The sequence below is a fragment of the Rattus norvegicus genome, chromosome 7, assembly GCF_036323735.1.
Source record: "Rattus norvegicus strain BN/NHsdMcwi chromosome 7, GRCr8, whole genome shotgun sequence".
NCBI classification, from domain to species: Eukaryota; Metazoa; Chordata; class Mammalia; order Rodentia; family Muridae; genus Rattus; species Rattus norvegicus.
In genome coordinates, this window is record NC_086025.1 from 27,279,483 (window position 1) to 27,302,229 (window position 22,747).

The 22,747-nt window shown below is 43.3% G+C and overlaps 1 protein-coding gene across 15 annotated transcripts in view; it reads left to right on the forward strand.

The window, feature by feature from the left end:
* Positions 1-22,747, forward strand: part of Anks1b (ankyrin repeat and sterile alpha motif domain containing 1B) — a 1,165,904-nt gene that overhangs the window by 1,078,834 nt on the left and 64,323 nt on the right. For 12 of the 15 annotated variants that reach the window (NM_001414940.1, NM_001271371.3, XM_063263442.1 and 9 more), the window contains 2 exons: positions 9,340-9,447; positions 11,437-11,616. In NM_001414940.1, the coding sequence (NP_001401869.1) occupies positions 9,340-9,447; positions 11,437-11,616 (288 nt within the window). The remainder of the gene's footprint in view (positions 1-9,339; positions 9,448-11,436; positions 11,617-22,747) is intronic. The other 3 variants (XM_039079050.2, XM_008765241.4, XM_039079048.2) reach the window with 1 other exon arrangement.

A 22,747-nucleotide genomic window follows, 5' to 3' on the forward strand; every position in this document is an offset into this window, starting at 1 on the left:
TAGAACAGTGAGAGGTAAGGGAGGTTTGCCTCTCTTCCTGTGATAAGACTACATGGAAACTAAGGTGTCAAAACGGAAGAGTAGAAATTCTTGAGAGTAGAAAGGAGGAGAGATAAGGTAATGGGTGCACCTTTCTTTTCCTATTTGTTAGTTTATCTTTTCTTGCCTGCTTCATCAGTCCACCTTGAAAGAGAGCAGAATTGAAACCTTAGGGTTCTGGTGTACTTGTGTACGAGATGCTGTGAAAGACTGTAAGGTGCAGAGATGGGATACTGTATGTGATTTCCAAGAGTCTAAGATATATTAGGTAGGAGGGGTGTGTGTGTGTGTGTGTGTGTGTGTGTGTGTGTGTGTGTGTGAGAGAGAGAGAGAGAGAGAGAGAGAAAGACAGAGACAGAGACAGAGACAGAGAGACAGAGAAAGGGAGACAGAGAAAGTGACAGACCAGGGAAGTTCAGAAATATGGTCTATATAATCCAAGGTGAAGGAGTTTTAGTTGGGTCTTGATTTCATCTTTGCAAGATTCTCTTGGAACAGAGAAGCAAGCATGTTTTAGAACACGCAGAGGTGTGCATACGGGAAACAAGGAAATACTGGGAGAAGGTTGGAGACGTGAAAGGCATCATTCTGACTTAAAATCTACCCAGAGAAATCCACAATAGCACACCGAAGCAACAATGACAACACTCGAAAGATTGCTACTAGGGTTATTTAAGGAGAAGAAAGGAAAGTTTTAAGTTTCTGTTATACTTAAGGGAAAATTATAGCAGAGCAGAATGCTCCTGAATCTCTACAGCGGCTTCTTAGTCATCCTCAGCCAATCCTCTGGAATCTGTTTTAGGCTGGGAAGAGTAGGTAGACATAAACATTTAGATGGATGGATGGATGGATGGATGGATGGATGGATGGATGGATGGATAGTTCTGAGGTATACTATGGATAGCTACACACACATATACTTTGTACTTTTCTCACCTCATATTTAGTGTCCTAAAAACTTGCATAATTTATTTTCATTGTGGCTCGCAAATTATATAACATGGTGATTACATATGCCAGACATCCAGTCAATGTTTGTTGAGTACAATTATTATTGTCCCCTTTATATCACATCTCCAAGGTGTAAAAGGTCAAGTAGTTAAGAAAACAAGCCAGAATCAAATGTCATGACCTTCTGCTTCAGAGGTCCCTCGGTCCCCGACACACTCACACTCTTCCAGATGTGTGTTATTGAAAGTCTGAGTCGTCATGAGAGAAAATGTCAGAGTCACCAAATGGTTTCAAGTTCAAATAAGAATCTCTGGATCCGTGGGATGCTCGAGCACATTTGCCTCAGTCCTCCTAGGTGGGAAGTTTTATGTGTATGTGTGTAGGGGGTACTATCTCATTTAATCTCAACCTTACTTCTGTACATGAGAATAGGACACTTGAACGTCCACCCATGAGCCATCCTTGGCCCTTATGCATAGCAGCCCTCTTCAGCACGCTTGGCACTTGGTTGGAAGTGGCCAGTCAAGAAACAGAGTCCTGTAGACTTGCATGCGAGCTATTCTCCCTTGAGCTAGGAAATATCTAGGAAGGATGTAGAGGACAGCTTACCCAGACAATGGACAAGAAAGGTCCAAATGCAGAAAGAAGTCTTTTCCTCCCCTCCAGAAACTACAACACACACACACACACACACACACACACACACACACACACACACACACCCCGACGGTGGACTGCCCACTCACCCAGCATTGCTGCATGCATGATTTCAGGCTTCATGTTCTTCACACCTGTCCAGTGAACCCGAATCCCAAAGCACAGCAGACACACATGATATTGAAGAACGTGATGTGTCTTTGCGATTTCCCTGGAGGACTGGGTCCAGCCAACAGTGAGTGGACTGAGATTTCAGCAGAACGTGGAGACAGACTCTTGCCACATGGCTTCTCCCTGTGACTCACGTGAATTCTTGCAGCTCGAATTAATATTTTCTCTACTGTGTCTACTCAAAAAGACAATGAAGATGGAAACTGTTGGGTAAGCATGTGTTATGAAGCACGTGGAGTACTTGATACTTAGGAAAGAAATGGCAACAAGGGAGCAGTTATGGAGTTATGAAACGCTTCTGTGAACCAGCACACTGGGTCACTTTGAATGTCTGTTCGGACTTGTATACATAGAGAGGCTCTATGGCTTTGGTACTAAATATCACTATCAAGGTGAAGGATGAACTTACAACATGTCTACCGTGAAGGATGCTCTCTCCGAACTTCCCCGGTATCTGACAATACTTGGTGCAATGTGGTGTGTATGGCTAAACGTCCCTAGCTTATGGATAACTTATAGTCTTGTTTTTTGGTGTATTTCATTGAGTATTCATGGTGTACTGTTATTATAATCAAAACATTGTTTAATTTTTAAAATGAAGATGAAGTGCTGAATTTGTACCGCATTAAATTGAACATGCTTAATTTATAGCACATTAATTTTATAAGGACAGAGTCTAACTACACCAACTTCCAGCTTCACTTTGACATATATTCTCATTCTGTTCAGTACAAGGGGAATGTCATCATACTGGCTGGCTGGCAGAATTTTCATATATAAAAGGTTTTGGATCTGACATAATGTATAATACAATATATTGTATAATAATATAGCATTGCCATAATAATATAGCAGAGCCATAATAAGATAGCATTACCACCCAGCACAGGTATTCTCTTATTGCCCAGACATGGGACAGAGTTTCTGAGGCTGTCCTCTTTAATTGACACTGTAGGAAACTCCTAGAGGCCCATGTGGCTTAAACAGTATGTCCTCGCCATGGACACAATGACAAGTACAGTACAAACCATCTTTAAAACACGTGATGATCCTTGATCCTTTCTCCCTTCCTTCCTTTTATTCCTTATCTGTCTAGATCTGTATCCTCTGGGTCCAGGTTACTCTGCAGTCAGAACCATTTTCTCATGCTCTTGTAGATAGCAATTTTTTTCTTCAGGACTGGTTTGACAGTTTAGCTCTTTGTGCCCCCTTCTTTTCAGCTTTGAAGCTCTGTAAGTTTAGTTTCCCTCTGGTATCCTCCAAATGATTTGTGACAAAAACCCCTAATATGTTGTTAATTTTTAACTGAATTGTCTCAATGTCTTAAACAAATGCCCAGTATTATCTCCATTTGTTCGTCTTCTCCTTTTATTGGGTTCAAAATAACATTCACCGAAGTGGTATTGAAAATGCTGTGAAATTCTTCTCTAACACACAAATACTGCTCCAGGCTTTAAAAAGAGGGTTGGGTTGCAGATCACTGGTGCCCAGAATTCCACCACTTTAGAGCCCCAGTTACAAAGACGAAAGCTATCCACACTCAAGTTAGACCAGGTTGCCTCGGTCTTTTGACAGTCTTCCTTCAGAACAGTCTGTAATTGCTCTGCCATATGGATTTCTTTTGATTAACCTGAGCGTTTTGAAGCTGAAAGCTATCTGCCTTCTCTATTACCCTGATATTAGCTAATTTGATTTGAATCTTCAGTCATGAGGTCTTTCTGTCCTTGGTCCATCTACGGTATGCTCTTGCCGTATGGGCCGTAGGTTTCAAGACTACTAGGAGACGTGGGTTGTTCTAATGCTTTCAGATGGTGGAGACCCAATAGGAGAAACCTCCTCTTAAATATAATCACAGCACGGGTGAGGACAGAGGGTGTGGGAGGGGACAGTAGGAAGAGGAGTAGGAGGAGGAGCTTGGCGATCAGTCAATCCTGAGTGAGCAGTGATGGACAGCTCCAGACTTGACACCTGTGGGCAGCACGGCCCACAAGTTTCTGAGTCTCAAGTTTGGCATCATGAAAATGGGAATGCTTAGGTTACCTTAAGGATTAGATGAGGCATTCGTGCACATACGTCGTACGTTTGGCATACTTTCTAGCACAGATAATATAGGAGACCAGACTATAGTGCTCAATAAATTGTAGCTATTGTGTCTCCAGTGACATGGGATAATTCTTTAAAAAATAAAAATAATAAGGTTATTCGCACGTCCTTATCATAAATGGCCATCCTGAATTTAGCCGTTTGTTATCTGCCTGTCTACCAAGTCTCTTCTTGGTTGTTCTATGGAGAAGGCAATCTCAAGCTGCAGCATAGAGAAAACCTCCTGCTGGAGACCAGGCAGTGTGGATCTAAGAGTATGCGTTCTTATAAAATAGGACTAGTACGGAGCCGAGGCTTTTCCACCAGATACATCACGTCGATGAGAGCGCCCTCAAAGCTCTTCCTACCAAGTCCTAGCCTCTTTGGTTAGCACTGTGGACATGGCCATGTCTGCATGCTTCTTGGTCAAGATTTCTATGCCTCCTCGGGGTCCCGTTCACTGGAGCAAATGCATGGCGTAGGTGCAATCTTCCATGTGCTGGCTCTTCATTTTAAATTGAAAGTAAAATTTTAATACACTATATTCTGACTATGGGTTCTCATCCCAGATCCTCCCCAGTATCCCATCCACCTGAATATTTCTTCTCTCTTTCCCTCTCTTATTAGGATACACACAGGCAACTAAAATAATTAATAATAATAAAATGAAATTAGATGGAAATTTTCAAAAAAAAAAAAGAGAGAGAGAGAGAATAGGCCAGAACAAACAGAAGAAAAAGAGCAAAAGGAAAAAAAGCTCAAGACACACATGTAGATGCAGAGACCCACAGAAACCCTGTTAAAACACAGAACCAGAAACCATAATATACACACAAAAGACATGAGAAGTTGGGAATCCCTGGCAAAGCATTAGAAGATGAAGAACCCCCCCCCCAATGCCACTGACTTCATTTTGTCTTAGCCGTCTACTGCTGGGCATGGGGCCTGGCCTTAAGAGCAGTTTGTATACCTGGTGAGATTCCATTAGCGAAGACTAATGTTTCATTTGTGAGCCATTACCAATTGGAGGTGGCGTCTGATAGGGATGAGGGCTTGTGTCCATTTCCCCTCTTAGTGCTTGGACCCCATCTGGCTTATAGTTGTGCAGGCCATGTGCCTGCTGCCACAGTCTCTGGGAGCTGTCTGTGCACCACTATCCTGCTGTGTTTAGAGAGCCTTGTTTCCTTGGTGTCTTCCCTCCATCGCTTAGGTCTCTTACAATCCCTCTGCCTCCTCTTCTGCAAGATTCCCGGAGCCCCGAGAAGGAGGGATTTGATAGAGACTTTCCTTTTAGGACTGAGTGTCCCAAGGTCTCTCGCTCTCTATACATTGTCCAGCTGTGGGCTTCTGTGTTTATTCCATTTTCTGTAGAAGGAAGTTTCTCTGATGATAGCTGAGCGAGATACTGATCTTTAAGTACAGCAGAAGACCATTAGGGGTCGTATTATTACTATATTCCTTTAGTGGGATATTAGTATTTGGTTTTCTCCTAGGTCCCAGGTCTATCTAGTCTTATGTTCTTGGCCACCTGAGCAATATCAGGGATAGGTTCCATCTCCTAGAGTGGACCTGAAATCCCATCAAACATTGGTTGGTGACTCCCACAATCTTTGTGCCCCTATGGCACCAGCGCATCTTACAGGCAGGTTATCATTGTAGATTGAAGGGTTTGTAGCTGGGCTGGTGTTTGCCTTTCTCTCTGGTAGCGTGCAGAGTGTCTTCCAGTGCCATGAACACTAGTCAGTAGGGAGTGAAAGCTCTAGGCAGTATGCCAGCTCTTGGTACAACTTCCTCCCTCCCCCTCCCCCTCCCCCTCCCCCTCCCTCTCCCTCTCCCTCTCTCGCTGAGTGAATGAGAGAGAGGGGAGTATGGGGGAGCCTACATAGCCTTATCTGGCCTAGAGGCTAGAATTCACGACATAGACCAGGCTAGAGTGATTCTCCTGCCCTTCCCTCTGGAGTACAGAAGTTACTAGTGTGTGCCTCTATACCCAGCATCACAACTCCCCTCTTTATCCTTCTGATGATCATTGTCCTCCTTGCCAACAATGTCTCCTCATGTGATTAGTGGAATACTGAGATCACAGGAGTCAGGTCACTTGTCCCAAACTTGAGTTTGAGAGAAGAAACCAAATGCAAGCATTGAGTCACAGCAGTTGTGGTTTTGTTTGTTTTTCGGGGAAAAAAAATTGAGTATCTTTATTAAGGATACCCAAAGAATATTCTTTAACATCACCTTTCTCTCTCACAGTGTGCAAAATACCTTCCAGTACCACGAACGCTAGTCAGTAGGTATGAAAGCTCTAGAGTATCCCCAACATAGCGGCATAAGTACTGGGGTCCAGTCACCTGCAGGGGACAAAAGAAGTTGGGATTTTAGGGCAAGCAGGAATAACATCCAGTAGCAGCTTTCGGCCAAGCAACAGAGACTGAGAATAAAGGGGAATAGGAGGGGCTGGAGAGATGGTGCAGTGGTTAAGAGCACTGGCCGCCCTTCCAGAGGTCATGAGTTCAAATCCCAGCATCCACATCATAGTTCACAACCATCTGTAAATCTCAATCCAGGAGATCTGATCTTCTTCTGGTGTCCTTGGGTACCAGGTGTGCAAGTGATCCACAGATACACATGCAGGTTTAAAAAAAAAAGCTGCTCACATAAAATAACACAAAATAAAATGTAGTGTGTTTAGACTTGCAAAATGTCTTTGGAAAAGGTTGGTCTTTTATATTTTCTGAGACGGAGGGATCTTTGATCTTGATGCTTAGAAGATGAAACAATACAGGAGTATAAGGACATTTCTTTGGCTCCGATAGGTAACATCGCCTGAGAGCTATGAGCACAGAACTACCCTTCATTAGCATATTCATAATTTGCAAGGAGGATACAATGAAATCCCTCTGCTCTTCCGTACAGGGAAGTGCCGAGCCTGGCTAATAGAAATGCAGAAAGATAGTGCCAGGCTACATGAGTGGGCAGAAGGCTGGCAGATGGGCCCCTGCATGGACAACTAGAAGATAAGGAACTTAGGGAGAAATCATCCAAACCAGTCTCCCAAGGCTAAAGGGATTTGAACTATCCGCCACAGCAGAATTAAAAGATTTTCACAGTCACTGTGCACCTTTGTTTCGTGCATATATTTCTATTCATGCTGCACCTAAGAGAGCAGCCTTCCATCGGGCATACGGGAAAAGAGCATCTCAAGGGGAAACAGTGCAAGCAGAAAACAGCATCCTGTTCAAACCAACAGCCACGGTTGGTGGATTCCTGGCATATTCTGAGCCGTGGTTTTTCCACAAGTCTTAGGCAGTCGTAATAAAGTGGGTGACTGTCCAGGCGGACTGATTTGCTGGGAGAGAGGCTTGGTTGGTCCAGTCACACTTGCAGACTCAGCCTGGGGAAATGCCAGCTTATTTAAGAACAACCCAGGGCTATGGGGCAGGTTGTGCCGGCACTCAACTTGGTTAGTTTTTCATCCTGTAAGAGGAATGCGACATAAAAGCTGTTTAAAAACCTAACTGAGGGCCCGGCAAGATGGCTTGACATGTAAAGGGGCTTGCTGCCAAACCTCACATCCTGAGTTCAATCCCCTGGGTCCACATGGTAGAAGGAGAAAATCAACTGTGGCAAGTTATCCTTTAACCTCGGATGTGTGACATGGCCCCCGTATGCCCATACACACACATATGAAAAAAAAAATAAATAAGCATTTTTAAAAACCTTAAACCCAATCAGTTTGGGCAAAATGACCAAATGACCAATGGGTAGCAGGTAGGAAAAATTCAAAGTAGCATAATATATATTTTATATATGTATGTGTATATTTATTATATATATATGTATATATGTATATAATAAATTTCAGCTCCTCTTCTGTGAAACTTGATAGAAATGGAAAAATAACCTACATAGCTAGAGACGAGGCATGTGTCAAGAGTTGTTGCATCCTGGGCCACACACAGACGCAGAAGAGGGAAAACCTATTTCTAAACATAGTCAGAATTTATTGGTTTAAAAAGTGGTGTTTGGAGATGTGCGCTTAGCTCCCTGGCATTTTCCTTTGAGTAAATCAAGCTTGAGAATCAAACAAACCTGATTCAGATCACACAGTCTTCACGCAAGGGCTCACGGGTAAGTAACTGAGTTTCGCTAAGCCACACACAGTTCATCGGTCAGGTGAGAAGCCCTTCCAGATAGGGACGGAGGAAGGGAATGGCTGTCAAGTGTTAAAAGACAGAACTGGGAACCTGGGCTCCTTTGATTTCCCCTCCACAGATGTCTGTGCAGTACTGTCCTTGAAGGCACCACCACCTGTTCTAACCCTGACTTGCCTACTTCAGTCCTCCACATTCGTACCCATTGTTTCCCCGTTCATGGAGTCTCCCCCTCTCCTTCCCCTCCCCCTCTCCTTCCCCTCTCACCCATCCTCCTTCCCCCTTTCCCCTTCCCCATCCCCCCTCCTTCCCCTTCCCCCTTGCCCTCCCTTCCCCTCCATCCCTTGTATCAGGGCTTGCTTTGGCCATTGCACAAATAACAGTGGGAAAAGAGTCCCGGTGCCCTGCTCTTAGGGAGCGCATATGGGAAGGGTTGGTGCATAAACACAACTATTTCAACAAAGTCATGTCAAAGAACTTTTTTTTTTTTTTTGGTTCTTTTTTTCGGAGCTGGGGACCGAACCCAGGGCCTTGCGCTTCCTAGGTAAGCGCTCTACCACTGAGCTAAATCCCCAGCCCCAAGAACTTTTTTTAAAGAGTGGCCGGGTAGAGATTGTAGGGCCCGTGGTATGGCAGTTTCAGTGAAGAGGTAGGAGAAACTCTTCCTCGGAAGACAACATTTGAGCAACAGAAAGAAATGTAGTTACCTGAAAATCCCCAGGCAGATGCTGGAGCAGAGTGGAAGGGGATGAGGGCAGATGGAGAGAGTGTAAAGACCCCCAAGTGAAGATGAGTGTGTGCGTGCGTGCGTGCGTGCGTGCGTGCGTGCGTGCGTGCGTGCGTGCGCTCGTTCAGGTTTACAGGCATAGTCAATCCGGCCTGTATAAATGAGAGTCCTGTGTGGAAGGGAGGAAGGCAAGGGTATGGATGTCGAGGGACAGACCTCACCAGGCTTACGCATGTGGCTAGGAGGGAGCTCCTTATTCTAAGAGCATTAGGAATTCAGAGTTTTTGGACTATCCATGGTAAGAGTTAGTTTGTGGTTTTCAAGGGGATTTCATGGCCAATGGCCAAGTAGAACTCTTGGGCCCTCTCTGCTTTCTCTACCTGGGCATTTCTGTCTGTTACTCCCGCCAACCTGTCTAGACCAAATTTGATTCCCAGTCTGTCACAGGGTAGGGCTAATTAATGTTGCATAAACCTCTTTGTGTTGTTTGTGTTGTAGTGCATATGCAATTTCCTCTTTCCCCTCAAACAAAAGAGTTGACTCCGATACATGTCGTTTCAGGTTTTAAAAATCAGTTTGATTGGCCACAGGAAGCGCATTTTGGCATCTCTGGGAGACAGACTGCACGAGGACCCTCCACAGAAGCCCCCTCGGTCCATCACCCTCAGGGTAAGTACCACCACATCCATTTTTCTCTCTTACATTCTCCTTGAAAAGTATGTTGTGAGATAGGGTGACGTAAACAGGGGAAGAGGAAACAGGCTGGTTCCTCATCTCTTGCCTAATCTGTATAGAAAACAATCTCCCTTTTGATTGTGTTTGGTTTTCTCAATATATAATTCAGGGACTTAGAAATGCATTGTGAAAGAATTCAGTTTAACTAGCCACCACCCTTTAAAGACCCACCTCCCTTCGTCTGTAGTTTCTCACTCCCAAGAGAAAGGAAATGAGTTTTCTGTCAGACTCCTCAAACCCACAGAAAAAGAAATCGATCAAGGACCACAGTTAAGTAAAAATCAATTTAAAATTAACCTCAGGGTCTTCTGTTTTTCGAGAGATGAGAAATGACCATTTTACTCACTTCAAAATATTTAGACTATAGGCTTTAGATGTTTATTTAGTAAACTCCAATTGGTTCCTTCAGCTATATTTCAGAAACAGGGGGGAGGGGGTGTAAGAACTAGAGAAAAACTGTAAGATGTAAAACAAATAAGAAAAGCAAGAAAGAAGAGGCAAAAAGAAGTGTAGAGTCGATTCCCTGGCAAGATGGTAAAGACGTAGAGTGTAGCCTCCCTTCCTTTCTCTCTTCTAAAGTCCATTGGAAAAACAAGGTTTCCTCAACAAGCTCAGCTCTGTGTTTACTCCTGAGCTTTTTGCATCATGTTCCCATCTCAAATGTCAGAGAAGGTAGCCACAAATGATGAGGATGGCTCATTCCTCTGTGCACATGCTCCTAGGGAAATAAACAGCCCTCAGAGGTGACTTCAGTAAACATCGGCTGGGAGCAGGACAGGACAGAAGCTTCTAGGATCATGAGTCTGATTCAGCTTTGAAGAGGAAAATAAGCAGAGACCATGAGATGCAGGAATTCATGGGGTGCTCCCTTGGGAGCCAGGAAGAACTGAGTACTGGGGCGGGGGGGGGGGTGGGATATGCTAGGATACATGTAGGCAACTTCAGGAGTTGGGGTAGAAGGAAAGCAGAAGACTCGTATCTATGACTCCCTAAAAGAGGGGTCCTCCAAAAAATTAGAAAAATTAGGCTAGAAAGGGATTATTATCTTGCCCCCCTCTTACTCTGGGAAAGGACAGGAGGACTTCAAGCACCATCAGTGTAATTACGCTGAGAAGCCTCTTCAGAGGAATGGAAAATTCCAGTCTGCTCCCTGGCCTTTCCTTTCCGAACCTCTCAACCTGACTCCCAAGAAAAAAATTAGAGAAATAACAAATTAAAGACAGGGGAAAGTCAAGCAAAAAAAAAAAAAAAATGGGTCTAATGCTGCCAAAGGAAGTCAGGGGAAGATGTGGCCTGCCGAATCTGATGATTCCAGCCCTCTTGTGGCTTGTGAATCCCGAGGCCTGGCCACTGCTGTCCCTCCTTGCTTTCGGCCAGTTTGCAGCTAGAGTTGTCTTTGCTGTTGAAAAGCATCCTCTGTCATTATACGCATTGCTCTGCAGTCTGTACGTCGCGTGACATGCTATGTTGCCATACTGTGTCCAACTTCCCAGCCCTATTGTCCCACCACACTTTGAGAGAAGGTCAAGACCCATCTGGTCCCATGTTAGCTTCTTGTAACGGCACATCCACCCCAGTGAGGATGAGCTGCCCACAGTTCCTTCCCTGGTCAATATGTGATAGTTAGGGTACCCTTTCCTGAGATCATCTACCTGGGTATTGGGTTTTAAAAAAAATGACACCTGATTATACTTTAAATACTTGGACCTGAAATCATCCAGGAGGCAGGAGTATTGACTTGATCACACCGTTAAATAGGATTAAACAGGAGACTGTTTGCGATCCCAGTGGATGAGTGAAAACCACTCCCACCCTACCCCACCCCACCCCCATAGCTTGTTGTGTTTCGTATTTCACAATTTTTGAAACCAAAGGCTAGCCACAAAGAGCATGGTATTTATTTCATGATGTATTTCCATTCAGGAACCCAGTGGTAATCACACTCCTCCTCAGTTGTCTCCATCACTTAGCCAAAGCACTTACACCACTGGTGGCTCCCTAGACGTCCCTCACATTATCATGCAGGGCGATGCAAGGAGGAGAAGAAATGAAAACTACTTTGATGATATTCCCCGATCAAAGCTGGAGAGACAGATGGCTCAGGTAAGGTGTTTGAAGCCTCTGTGATGTGTTTGCCTTCTGCCTGCAGCGGGTAATGCGCTCAAATACTGAACAGCAGCTCACAATGGATGCTCGCCATCCATGCCTCCGTTGAAAGGTACCATTTTATAAAGTGTGCTGCAGTCTGTGCTCTCTTGAACTAGCTTGGACCAGCCCCCTCTAGGAGATGGACACATGTGTATCCCATTGAAACCCATTCTCTGTGGATTAATTAGATCTGGCCTCACTGCACTCATAGTCTTTTTTTTTTTTTTTTTTTTTTTTTTTTTTTGGCTCAGAATCAGAATCAAGTCACAACAAAAATGAATGTAAAACTCTAGGTTTTAAATGGAGATTGGGTGGATGACAGAGCAGGAGTTTGGGGGAAAAGATTAACTACATGTGACATCATTTCCTCCCAAGCTTACCTACAGTTACCCTAGTGAGAGTCGTTACATCATCCCACATGATCACCTTGAACAAGGAGAAGTAGCAACAACTGTCAAACGCAAATATTTGAAAAGAGAGCTGCGCTTGTCCAGTCTTCCCTCCATGGTACAAAATGTTCACTTGACTCTGTCCCCCGGGTCTCTTCTCAGAAATTTGAGTCAGCCATAGCTGAACAGTGACACATGGCTGTGTCAGACTGGCAACTGTCTCTGTAGCTTTGTCCCTCCAAGCAGAGATACAATGTATCTATGGCTGAGGATAGAATCTGTTCTTTGTATCCTCATGGTCAGCTCAGCCTGAAGCGCTGAGATTCCTCCTTCTGACTCAACATTAGCCGAGAACTCAAAGATGAAAATTTGACTATAATTGTTTTGCCTTAGTTGTTAATTTTTTTAAAGTCTCTGCATTTTAACTCAAGGAAGAACCATGTGAAGAGAATGTTCTAGAAACCATGACTCTATTGCTTACAATGCCCTTACTGAGAGAGGGCCTGCTTTACTGTGTCTCCATACCAAATTGTTCTCAGTAGTAGCAGGGTTGGGGCTTATGTTTGTTTTTAAGCAGGATGGAATATTGGGAAAGGGGAGAAAAGGACACTTTTCCTATTCTTGGTGGTTGGGTATTACTTTTAAATCCGATTGATGTTTCAACTGAGGCTCTTCTTTTTTTTTTTTTTTTTTCTTTTTTTTCGGAGCTGGGGACCGAACCCAGGGCCTTGCGGTTGCTAGGCAAGCGCTCTACCACTGAGCCAAATCCCCAACCCCAACTGAGGCTCTTCTAAATGAGGAGGATCCAGGCCCCTCCCGAAGCTACTCTTTCACTTCTAGCTCTTAGTATTTGTGGATTAGTACTCGTGGATCACCTCCATGGTTCAGTTTATCAAATGACAACGTCTCAGAGACATGGCTTTCAACCTTGAACCATGTGGTCTTTATATAGCCATTAAAATGTAGTCATTTTTGGACCCTTCTCTTCTTGAGTAAGGCAGAATAGGTCTTTCATGAGCATTAACTATTACTGGCTGAGTCACTTTCAGTAACCAAAAGAATCAGCTACCTATCATTTGCAAAATTTGTCCACATAGGGCAGAGTCTTCAATGAGGAATTAATTATTCTTCTGCCCATGTGAAGATACTCAAAGTAATGTGGCAAGGTCAGTCCCTTAATTTCTCCTGCTGAATCCCAAGCAGGGGGCAGGAGTACATTTAATAGCTCACATCTTTTTCCTGTCACTTCATCCTGAAATGCATTCCCTTTTAGGACTTGTCTTGACCTGAGAAAATTGAATGAACCTTTATCTGGCCCGGTGAGGAAAGCCCATGAGCAGGGAGCAGAGTGAGATCAGCAGGTTGGAGGGCTATGGTAGAGAGGCTGCGAACATACTTATTTACCTCTCGGGTCCAAGTAACAGCGATCAAATGTCTGATAGAGACAGGGCCTCCATCGGCAGCCCGGAGCTTATTAGAAGCTTCTAGAATCCTGCAGTTCAATATCACACTTTAGCTGCAGAGAAAATAGAAGACTGCACCACTGGAAACTAATCAATAAGAAAAAGAGATTCTGGTACTGCAAATTTCTAGGTTGTATTCCTTTGGGTTTTTTTAATTTGTTTTGAGACTGTGTTAGCAAGGACAAAGACCATGGAGTGGTGACTGTATGCTGCTTAAGAGAGCACTATTCCAAAATTTTAATCCTTCAAAATATGAAGTACTTGGTGATTTTGTTGTCTGAACAGTCCAATTTATCTGCCTTTCATTATAGTCAGCCACTCAGTTGATGTTCTGTTTTGTTCTCTTTCTTAATCATCTCCATTTGGAACTGGGGTCATTGGCTGTCTGTTTGCTTTTTATGACAGTCTGAAATACTAGCCCAGGATCATATCTTCCCCTGCATTTGTATATTGAGCTGATCAACTTGGACTTCAAAGGATTGGAACCAGCCATTAAAATCCCTGTAAGCAAGCATCGTTTCAACCAGCGGTGTGGTTCCAGTCCTCTTTCCCCAAGGATTTTCTCCCAAGAGGCTTACAGTATAGGTTAATCCCTCTCTATTTCCCACAAAATAGTGAAGTCCACCTCTGTGCTCATTTTCTTTCCTGCTAAAGAAGGGGGACATAATTAGTAGGAGACTCCCAGGACAGGGTCTCATGCTTACAAACCCTTTGACATCTTCCTGTTCACCTCTACGGAGATTCGGAAATACCAGCCCAAGGCTAAAACACTAAGTTCTAAGCGGCTGCAGCCATCCACAGGACTTTTGCCTTCTCGAAACCTGCCCAGAAAATTCTACTTTGCTCAAGTGAAGGAAGCTAAGTCAAAACTTAAATTGAGATCAGTATAATATGCATTCTGCCTGTTAACTTTGTCTGTTGGCGGATATTGAAAATGTAATGCTAGGGTAGTATTTAAAACAGTATGAATGATACCAGCAAGAAGGCCTCATGGGTAAGGGCACTCACCAACAAGCTTAACAATTCGAGCTTCATCCCTAGAGCTTACATATAGAAAGAGAAAACCAGATCAATCTCTCCTCCAACCTCTGCATGTGTACTGTGGTATGCTGCACTGGCATGCATGCACCCTCATGCACGCACACGCAGAGAGAGAGAGAGAGAGAGAGAGAGAGAGAGAGAGAGAGAGAGAGAGAGAGAGAATATAAGTAAATAAATAAGTAAATAAATAATACCTGTCTTGAAATACAGGTGCTTTGCAAATATAACTGCTTTTCATTTATTCCAATATAAGCGCTATGTGAAAAGCAGAATTGATTCCAGCACCAATAACACTTTGAAACGTGAGTATAATGATGCAGGCACATCTAGACAATGGTCTTCCTGCCGTGCTAAAATGTAGTTTCACCAGCCTAGGCTTCTAAACTGAGCTCATTAGCCCGGAAGTTACTGAATGGGTCTCCATCTCCCTACCCCTAATAAATAAATGTTGTGCTCACACTTACATAATTATGCCTCCGTGTGTATGGTGCCTTTAAATTTCCAGGGTATCTTAGCATCTGTTTTTAATCTCTTTGTAGCATGAAGAAGGTGCCTTGCTCACTGCTGATGTGCATCGTGCACTTGGCAAAACACCATTATGTTCTAGTTTCTGTGGAGACGAGACAGGGAATGTAATGTGGGCTCTACACCAGATGGAGGAAAATATTCCCACTATCAAAGGCCTGATTGCAACACGTAGAAGTTTTCTTGAATGACACTTTGGAGAAGCCGATGCGCTCTTGAAATGAGGCAAGGAGGAAGCTGGATTTATGGTATTCAGAAGTCGCGGTCTCTGGACTCAGGAAGAAAAGAGCAAAGTCCCCTACACACTGCGCAGCAGTGGCCATCTATAGAAGACATCCCTTTGCAGAAATTCATAGGAAAAATGAAATACTCCATATGTCTTTACGAATAAAGATTAGCTCTAAATAGTAAGAGAAACACAGTTCCTCCAAACCCATAATATCAGCTTAGATGTTACCAAGGAAAATCGATGGTGTAGAATGCTTTGTGTTTTGACTGCTCTCGTTATGAAAATAAGGAAAAGTCCCACAGTACGGCCAGGAGCATATTGTAGGCACTCTAAAGGCTTTTTCCAAATGGTTTCTAATTTATTAGAAAGCTAACTCAGCTGAAGGCCTAATTTTTCTTGATCTACGAAGAATTACTTAATATCTATAACTAGATCAATTACCCCCTCCTTTGAAAGTAATTTACACATATTAGTTTCACAATCTTCATTCTTTTGGTATTATTAAAGGGAAGGAAATAGGGGGATTCATGGGAGGGCCCTGCTGCCATCTTCCCCACTGGTCCCTACTGGGTTTCACCGTAAATTTCTCTTATTTAATCTTCCTTACAGCCTGTCCTTGTAAATAAATGGCAGCTAGGGGCTGGGGATTTAGCTCAGTGGTAGAGCGCTTACCTAGGAAGCGCAAGGCCCTGGGTTCGGTCCCCAGCTCTGAAAAAAAGAAACCAAAAAAATAAATAAATAAATAAATAAATAAATAAATAAATAAATGGCAGCTTACCATGACCGTTGCCCCCGAGGCCCAATCCTATCAAACAGTTTAATAGCAGTTCAACAAATACCAGCTTTCCATATGTTGTGACAGATTACATATATGTAGGTGTGGGTAACAGAAGAAATGTCATGAGTAGGGTTGGGGATTTAGCTCAATGGTAGAGCGCTTGCCTAGGAAGCGCAAGGCCCTGGGTTCGGTCCCCAGCTCCGGGGGAAAAAAAAAAAGAAATGTCATGAGTAGCTTAGCAGAAACTTCATGGATCCGCTCATGGCTGCCGTTGGGAAGCCTGTCGAGTAAAAAGTGACAAGGTTTACAGCAGATAAACTAGAGACCCTTTCCACCTTGGCACCACTATGTCCTCCCAAGTCTACAAAAAGCTTTGTGTCAGGGTGTGGAATATACTCCGTATACAGAAATTCTTGCCTGGGTGTTTCTTCAACTAGTGAAGCTGTTTTCTTTGTAGTTTCTTCATTTGGGGTTCTGAGTTGATTTCTTTCTGTCTGTGCAACTTGGACCAAGTCATTTTGTATTTCTGAGCTTTAATTTACTTGGCTTTACGATGTGAACAATGCCTGCTGTCCTGATTTGTGTATATCAGATGATGTGTGCAAAAGTATTAAGGCCAGGTAGATAGACATGTAGTGGATGGATGGATGGATGGATGGATGGATGGATGGATAGATGGATGGGTGGATAGATGGATGGGTAGATGATAGATAGATAGATAGATAGATAGATAGATATCTTAGTTACTTTTTATTGCTATGACAAACAACTTGTGGAAGAAAGATTATTTGGGCCTTATAATGGTTATAAGTTTGAGATGGTTACAAGGCTTCAGATAGTTAGTTTGATGATCATCATGGCCTGGAACGCATTAGCAGGCAAGCAGGTATGGCATTGGAGCAGAACATAAAATAGCTCAAGAAGTACAGATGTCCGCCAAAACGCCTTTTTCTAAAAATGACAAAAGCGTATCATTTATTTACACTACCCTATTTCTTCCGAGAGAAGAGATTGGTTTTTCCCAGATGTTCTACCTAGTTGCTCAGCATTTTTTGAAGCTTACAGTATGACTCTTCAGAAAATAATAGCCATGTTGGAAGAAACAGTCTTTCCTACCGTATTACATCAGATACTTTCTAATGTCCGTCCATTAGCTACTCCATTTTTAGATTTTTTTTCATCAGAAAGCTCCTACTTATAAAGGTTTTGTCTGCCCATGCTTTCAAATTTTTTCTTCCATAGTCTAGAAGAGTGGTTCTCAACCTGTGAGTCACAACCCCTTTGGGGTTGAACGATCCTTTAACAGGGGCCACACATCAGATGTCTTGCTCATCAGATATTGACCTTACGATTCACAACAGTCTCAAAGGGACAGATATGAAGTAGCAACAAAAATAATTTTATGATTGGGGGTTCACCACGACGTAAGGAACTGTGCTAACGGGTGGTAGCATTAGGATACTAGAGAGCCTCTTCCTACTGAAGCACAGGCAGATTGTGGAAAAAGAAGGCTGAGAAAGAATCCTCTGACACCAAGAGCTTCTTGCCTCGCAGCTTGTCAAGTTGACCAGCTGACACCTCAGCTTCCGAGACAGTTTGAGATGCTGACACTCCATGAGCTGAGAAGCCAGACTGACCACCTCTGCTGCGGAAGGCCTCACACCAAGCACAAGGAGAAAACAGTGCTTTCAGACGCAGACTTACCCCTGAAGTGCTGCATACTTTCTTTATTAACTTACTCAGTCCATTGCCTCATCTCAAAATATACCCTTTCTTAGCTCCGAGAGTCACCTTTTGAGGTCCACTCCTTGTATTATACATCTGGAGTCTTTTGTTCTCTGCAAGTTCATCAAAGAAGCAAGTGTGGTGCCTGGAGTTTGTCCTGACAGGCTTTAGTCAGACCTAAATTCCTCCAATTATTTTTCTGGAGAAATTAAAACCTTCCCCCCCCCCTTTTAAGTCAATAGAGAACATTCTATTTTCAACGGAATAAAGAAATAGGACAATATTTGAAAACCCGGGTTCAGTGGAACTGACCTTGTGGTTTTCATAGCGCCTCAGGCTTGCTGACATTGAGCAGCATGCTCTCAAAGACACGCGCCAGGCTATTTTTCTACTTGTTAAATTTTCTGGAATGTTCCTCATTATATTCAGTCCAGTTCTTGAGTCCGTGGGTCAGAGTTTCAGCTGTTATAATCTGACCTTGCTAAATTTTAAAGGGTAGAAGAATTCTATCATTCTCCTCTCCCTCCCCCTTTTCTTCTTCTAGTGATAAAAATAAAGAGAGCCTTTTTTAAAAAAAACATAGAGGAAATAGGGCTGGTGGTGCATACCTTTCAGTTAATTCTGTTAGTGCATGGTTAAAGTACCATGCCAGTAAGGACTCTCTGGATGCGTGTGAGCAACCACAGCAACAAAACATCTCAAGATGGCTAATGTTGAAAGGGTTGTACTGAGTCACTTTGCTGGAAAGTCCAGGTGGTTTTTTAGCCAGGTGTTTTGCCAGCCTGGTGTTTATAGACAGGTATTTATAGCCAGGTGTTTATAGCCAGGTGAATATAGCCAATTGTTTATATCCAGGTGGTCTTATAGCCAGGTGTTTATAGCCAGGTGGTCTTATAGCCAGGTGTTTATAGCCAGGTGGTCTTATAGCCAGGTGTTTATAGCCAGGTGGTCTTAAAGTCAGGATCATTAAGCTCTGGCGTTTCCATCTTCCTTCCACATGCGGGTGCTTACTCAAAGGATTGTTACCAATTAAAACAAGACCGTGTCTTTTTTCTTTCTTTTTTAAAGTCAATTGAAAAGATTCTATTTTCTGAATAAAGAAATAGGACAATATTTGAAAACCCCATTTCAGTAGAGCTAACCTTGTGGGTTTTGTAGGCTTGCTGACCCAGGATCCTTCCTCTGAGGTTCCCTGTGCTCTTTTATGCCGGCTCCTTTCCCTAATAGGCTTGCCCCACAGGTGGGGAGTTTCAAGTCCAGCTTCTCTAAAGTTTGGTCCTATATCAAAGAGAGCTAATCCTTCCATCTGGAAATTGTGGTTTGAGTCCAATCAGTTCAGATCAGCCTGGTTTGCATCAGTTGTCTCTTCCTAAGTCAGTCACAGCAGTAGAGGTATGTGTGTCCATTTCTGTGTGCGCTGTGCTAGGAAAGGGGCTCTCCGCATGAACAGTCAAATTCCTCTTGCCAGAAATGGGATTCGCTTCTAAGTAGACAGAAATAGCCACAGTGACTGACTAAATAAACTCTCTTGACTTGCCAAGCCTGCCGATCTCGAGTAGAAATTAGTCACATTATAAGGGTATTGATGTCAGTTTTCACGATTAATTTGATGAGCTTTTAGGCTCCCAGATTTGAAGTAAAGAAATGAACCCTAAAAAAAAAAGAAATCCCACATCTGTCAACTTGGACCAGCCCCTTAGTTCTCTTGACTGATACCTAGCACGCATCCTTGCTTTGGAGTACGAATAGAGTAATAGTTGTCAGAACCTTCCAGAGACTCTGAAGCTATGCAATGGGGTCACCTTCCAATGTATCATTGCCTCTAATTTTCTTCTTCATCCTGCCTTTTCAGTGGCAACAGAATAAATGCATAGAACTTACAAAACTATTTTTATTTTCCAGCTCGTAAGCCCAAACCTCTCCAATGGTGTAGAGTAGTATCCCTTACAGTTGTAAACAGTTCCCACTTAGGTTATAAGCTAGCCTCCTCGAGAGAGGATTGATGATGCACAACTATTCTTAAATACACTGAACCTGTCAAGATCCTTATGAATGGCATTTCAAAATATTTAATTATATTTTCTTACATCTTATATATATTTTCTTATATCCTATAACTATCACACATAGAGTTATAAGATATTTGCAAGGTTGGTGTTATGCCTGGTTGGTATTTCTGTGGTGTACACAAGGTACTAAGACAAAAGGCAATTGATTGCCTTCCCCTTTCTCTCAATGCACATAAGCCACGCCTCCCTTCTCAGCACACAACAGCGCTGGACTTTTCTCCATTTGTATTATTCCTATCAAGTTCTTTGTCTTAGTGACTCTAGACTGTTGAAGCACTTGTAGGACTTGGGTTTGACTCAGCACATCAGCTCGCCCCTTCCCAGCTCTGTACTATGCTAAATGCAAGAACTTAAGTGGAAAGCGTACCTCTTAGGTCATTTCCCAGTGAATCAAGTGAGGCCTTGCACAAAGGACAGCTGAGGGAAGCTGTAGGTTCCTACCAGAACCCTCCTAAATTGGCATCACTCAGGGTGATTGAGGGTTCAGCCAGCTCTTGTTTTTTCCTCCAGATTCTCCATGAGGAAAAAAATGAGGACACAGTGGAATCTCAGAAAATATCCCCTAACAAATGGCCCTGTCCAGTGCTTCTTTTTAACCAGAAACAAGAAATGAATGTTGAACATAGAGTTAACAAATGAGTTGAAATAAAGAAAATGACGGCCTCTGTCTGCAAGAAAGGACTGTAATGTATATTTTGGAAAGCCATTACTAGCAGGAAAAGAAAAAATTACTTTGTAAAAAAAAAATCTAGATTCTTTGCAGCAGTCCCTGCTATGATAAAGAGTTGATTGTTGCTGTTCTGAGCAAGTTATTAATATTTCTTCTTGCTGCTGTCTGATGGCATTTCAGCTTTGAGGTAGACTATGTGCAAAGGCCTGTTGCTATAAACAGCATGGTCCCAATTGTCTTAAATTCACAGCAACAAAGAGAACTCCAGAGAGACCTGGAGAGCTGTACACTGAGCACACAGACGGCTTCATGTTTTGTTTTTTGTTTGTTTTTTTTTTTAATCCACCTCTGTTTTTCTCCTGCAAAGAGATTTTACAAATAAGTGTGCCACACCAAGGACAGCTGCAACTGTCATTTTAGGGGATTCAGGTTATAGATCCTATCAACCAGTAGGTAATAGCAATACCCTAAGCCTACAGTTCCCTGCCACACTGAAAGATTATTTAATGTCCTGCTGGAACCAGGAAGAGAGTTAACAAGGATGAGGCGAGAAAGTGAGGAGGATGAGGAGTTCAGGAAGATACCTGAGTACACAGTACCTGAGCTTGCCCCATTCCAGTGGAAGCACACTGTTTGCTTCCTCTCGAGCTTGCTAACCCTTACATTGCTGACACCTGCAACAGTGGGTCCCGCATACAGATGTTACCAGAGAAACACCAGTTGGCCCAACTCTTCACCTCCAAGAATCTTTCCAATCGACCTCAGGGGAAGGTCATGAGTGTGAAGTTTTGGAAAGATGGTTCTTTAGAGAGGAAAAAGAGGGAAAGTTGAGTTTTCTTGACTCTTTCGCTCAATGCAGATAAAAGCACTCATCGGAAACTTTTGTAAAGAGGGTCGGCAATGTAGTCACTCCTGTCTTTCACTCTTTGAAACTAGAAATAGATGCCAATCCTGAACTTGAGAGGTTGACAGTGTGGCTGCTGGGAAGAATGAAAATCAGGTCCAGCAGTAAGGGTGCCTAGTGTTCAGCTCACAGCTCACATCAAATGAGTGGGAGGAGGATCAGTCTCAGTCTAGGAGAGATAGACGAAGTGACCAGATCTGACCTATGGTCTCTGGATAGCTCAGAAGAAGCAGAAGTTTTGGGCATCTAGTTAGTATGCACACAGAAGTAGGAGCCACAGAGCCATGGCTGCTGGAAGGAAGTCTCCATGGGAGGCTTAGCTGGACTGAGTTTGTTTGACTCCATTGTTTGACAGGTCTAATCAAGCCTGCTCAAGAAGCTGCCAAGATCACTGGCTAAGGCTGAGGCTTCCTCTGGTAGAGCCTCCTTTTTTGCTTCTGCCTTTGAACCTGTTTTGTATTGCTTTAAGAGCGTTGTCATCTGGGAGAAGGAATAGATTCCATTGTTCCTTTCATTCTGAACCTTTCATATGTCCCCCTGGACAATCTCTGAACACCCTCAAGTGGGAAAGTATTATACCAGCGAAAGACATATGGGTGAAAGTCCTTTTTTTTAGGTCTAAGATAAGATAGAAATTTTCATCACATATAGAATCTGACTGGAGGGCTATATTCACGTTTCCTTATTAAACTAACTATGCCATATCAGCAGCCTTCCCTGAAGGTTTGCAGGGCCTAATTGGAATAGCTTCGTGAATGGAGCTGTCAACACTCTGCTCTATCGGAGACCCACCATCAAATTCTCAACCCCAGGTGAGCTCCCTCTGAAGGTGGTTATGGAACAGATCATGCCCATAGCAACCATCCTTCCATAAACATCAATTAAAAGCAAGACTGATTCCTGCCCCAGTCCTTGCATGCCTCAAATGACCCACCACTATCTTTTGGATGAATGTCAGAGTACTAGAGAGAGAGCTTCATATGCTCTAAACTTTCCCCAGACCTTGCACTTCAGATTGAAAGAACGATCATTTGGCAATATAGAAAAAAACATGTCTCCCTGAATGGCATAGAAAATGCTTCAGAGCTCAGAGAATGCCTTTCCAAGCCCATGACTTTGGAAGAGAATTCAGGGAATGAGGGGGCCAGCCCTGGCACATGTGGACGAAGAGGATCTCTTACAGCGGTGGAACAAAGGCAGACTCTTTAAAGCAAGTGTCTCTGTGTGGGTGCTTAAGGCCAGTGATCTTGGCAGCTCCTTAAGCAGACTTGATTAGACCTGCCAAACAATAGA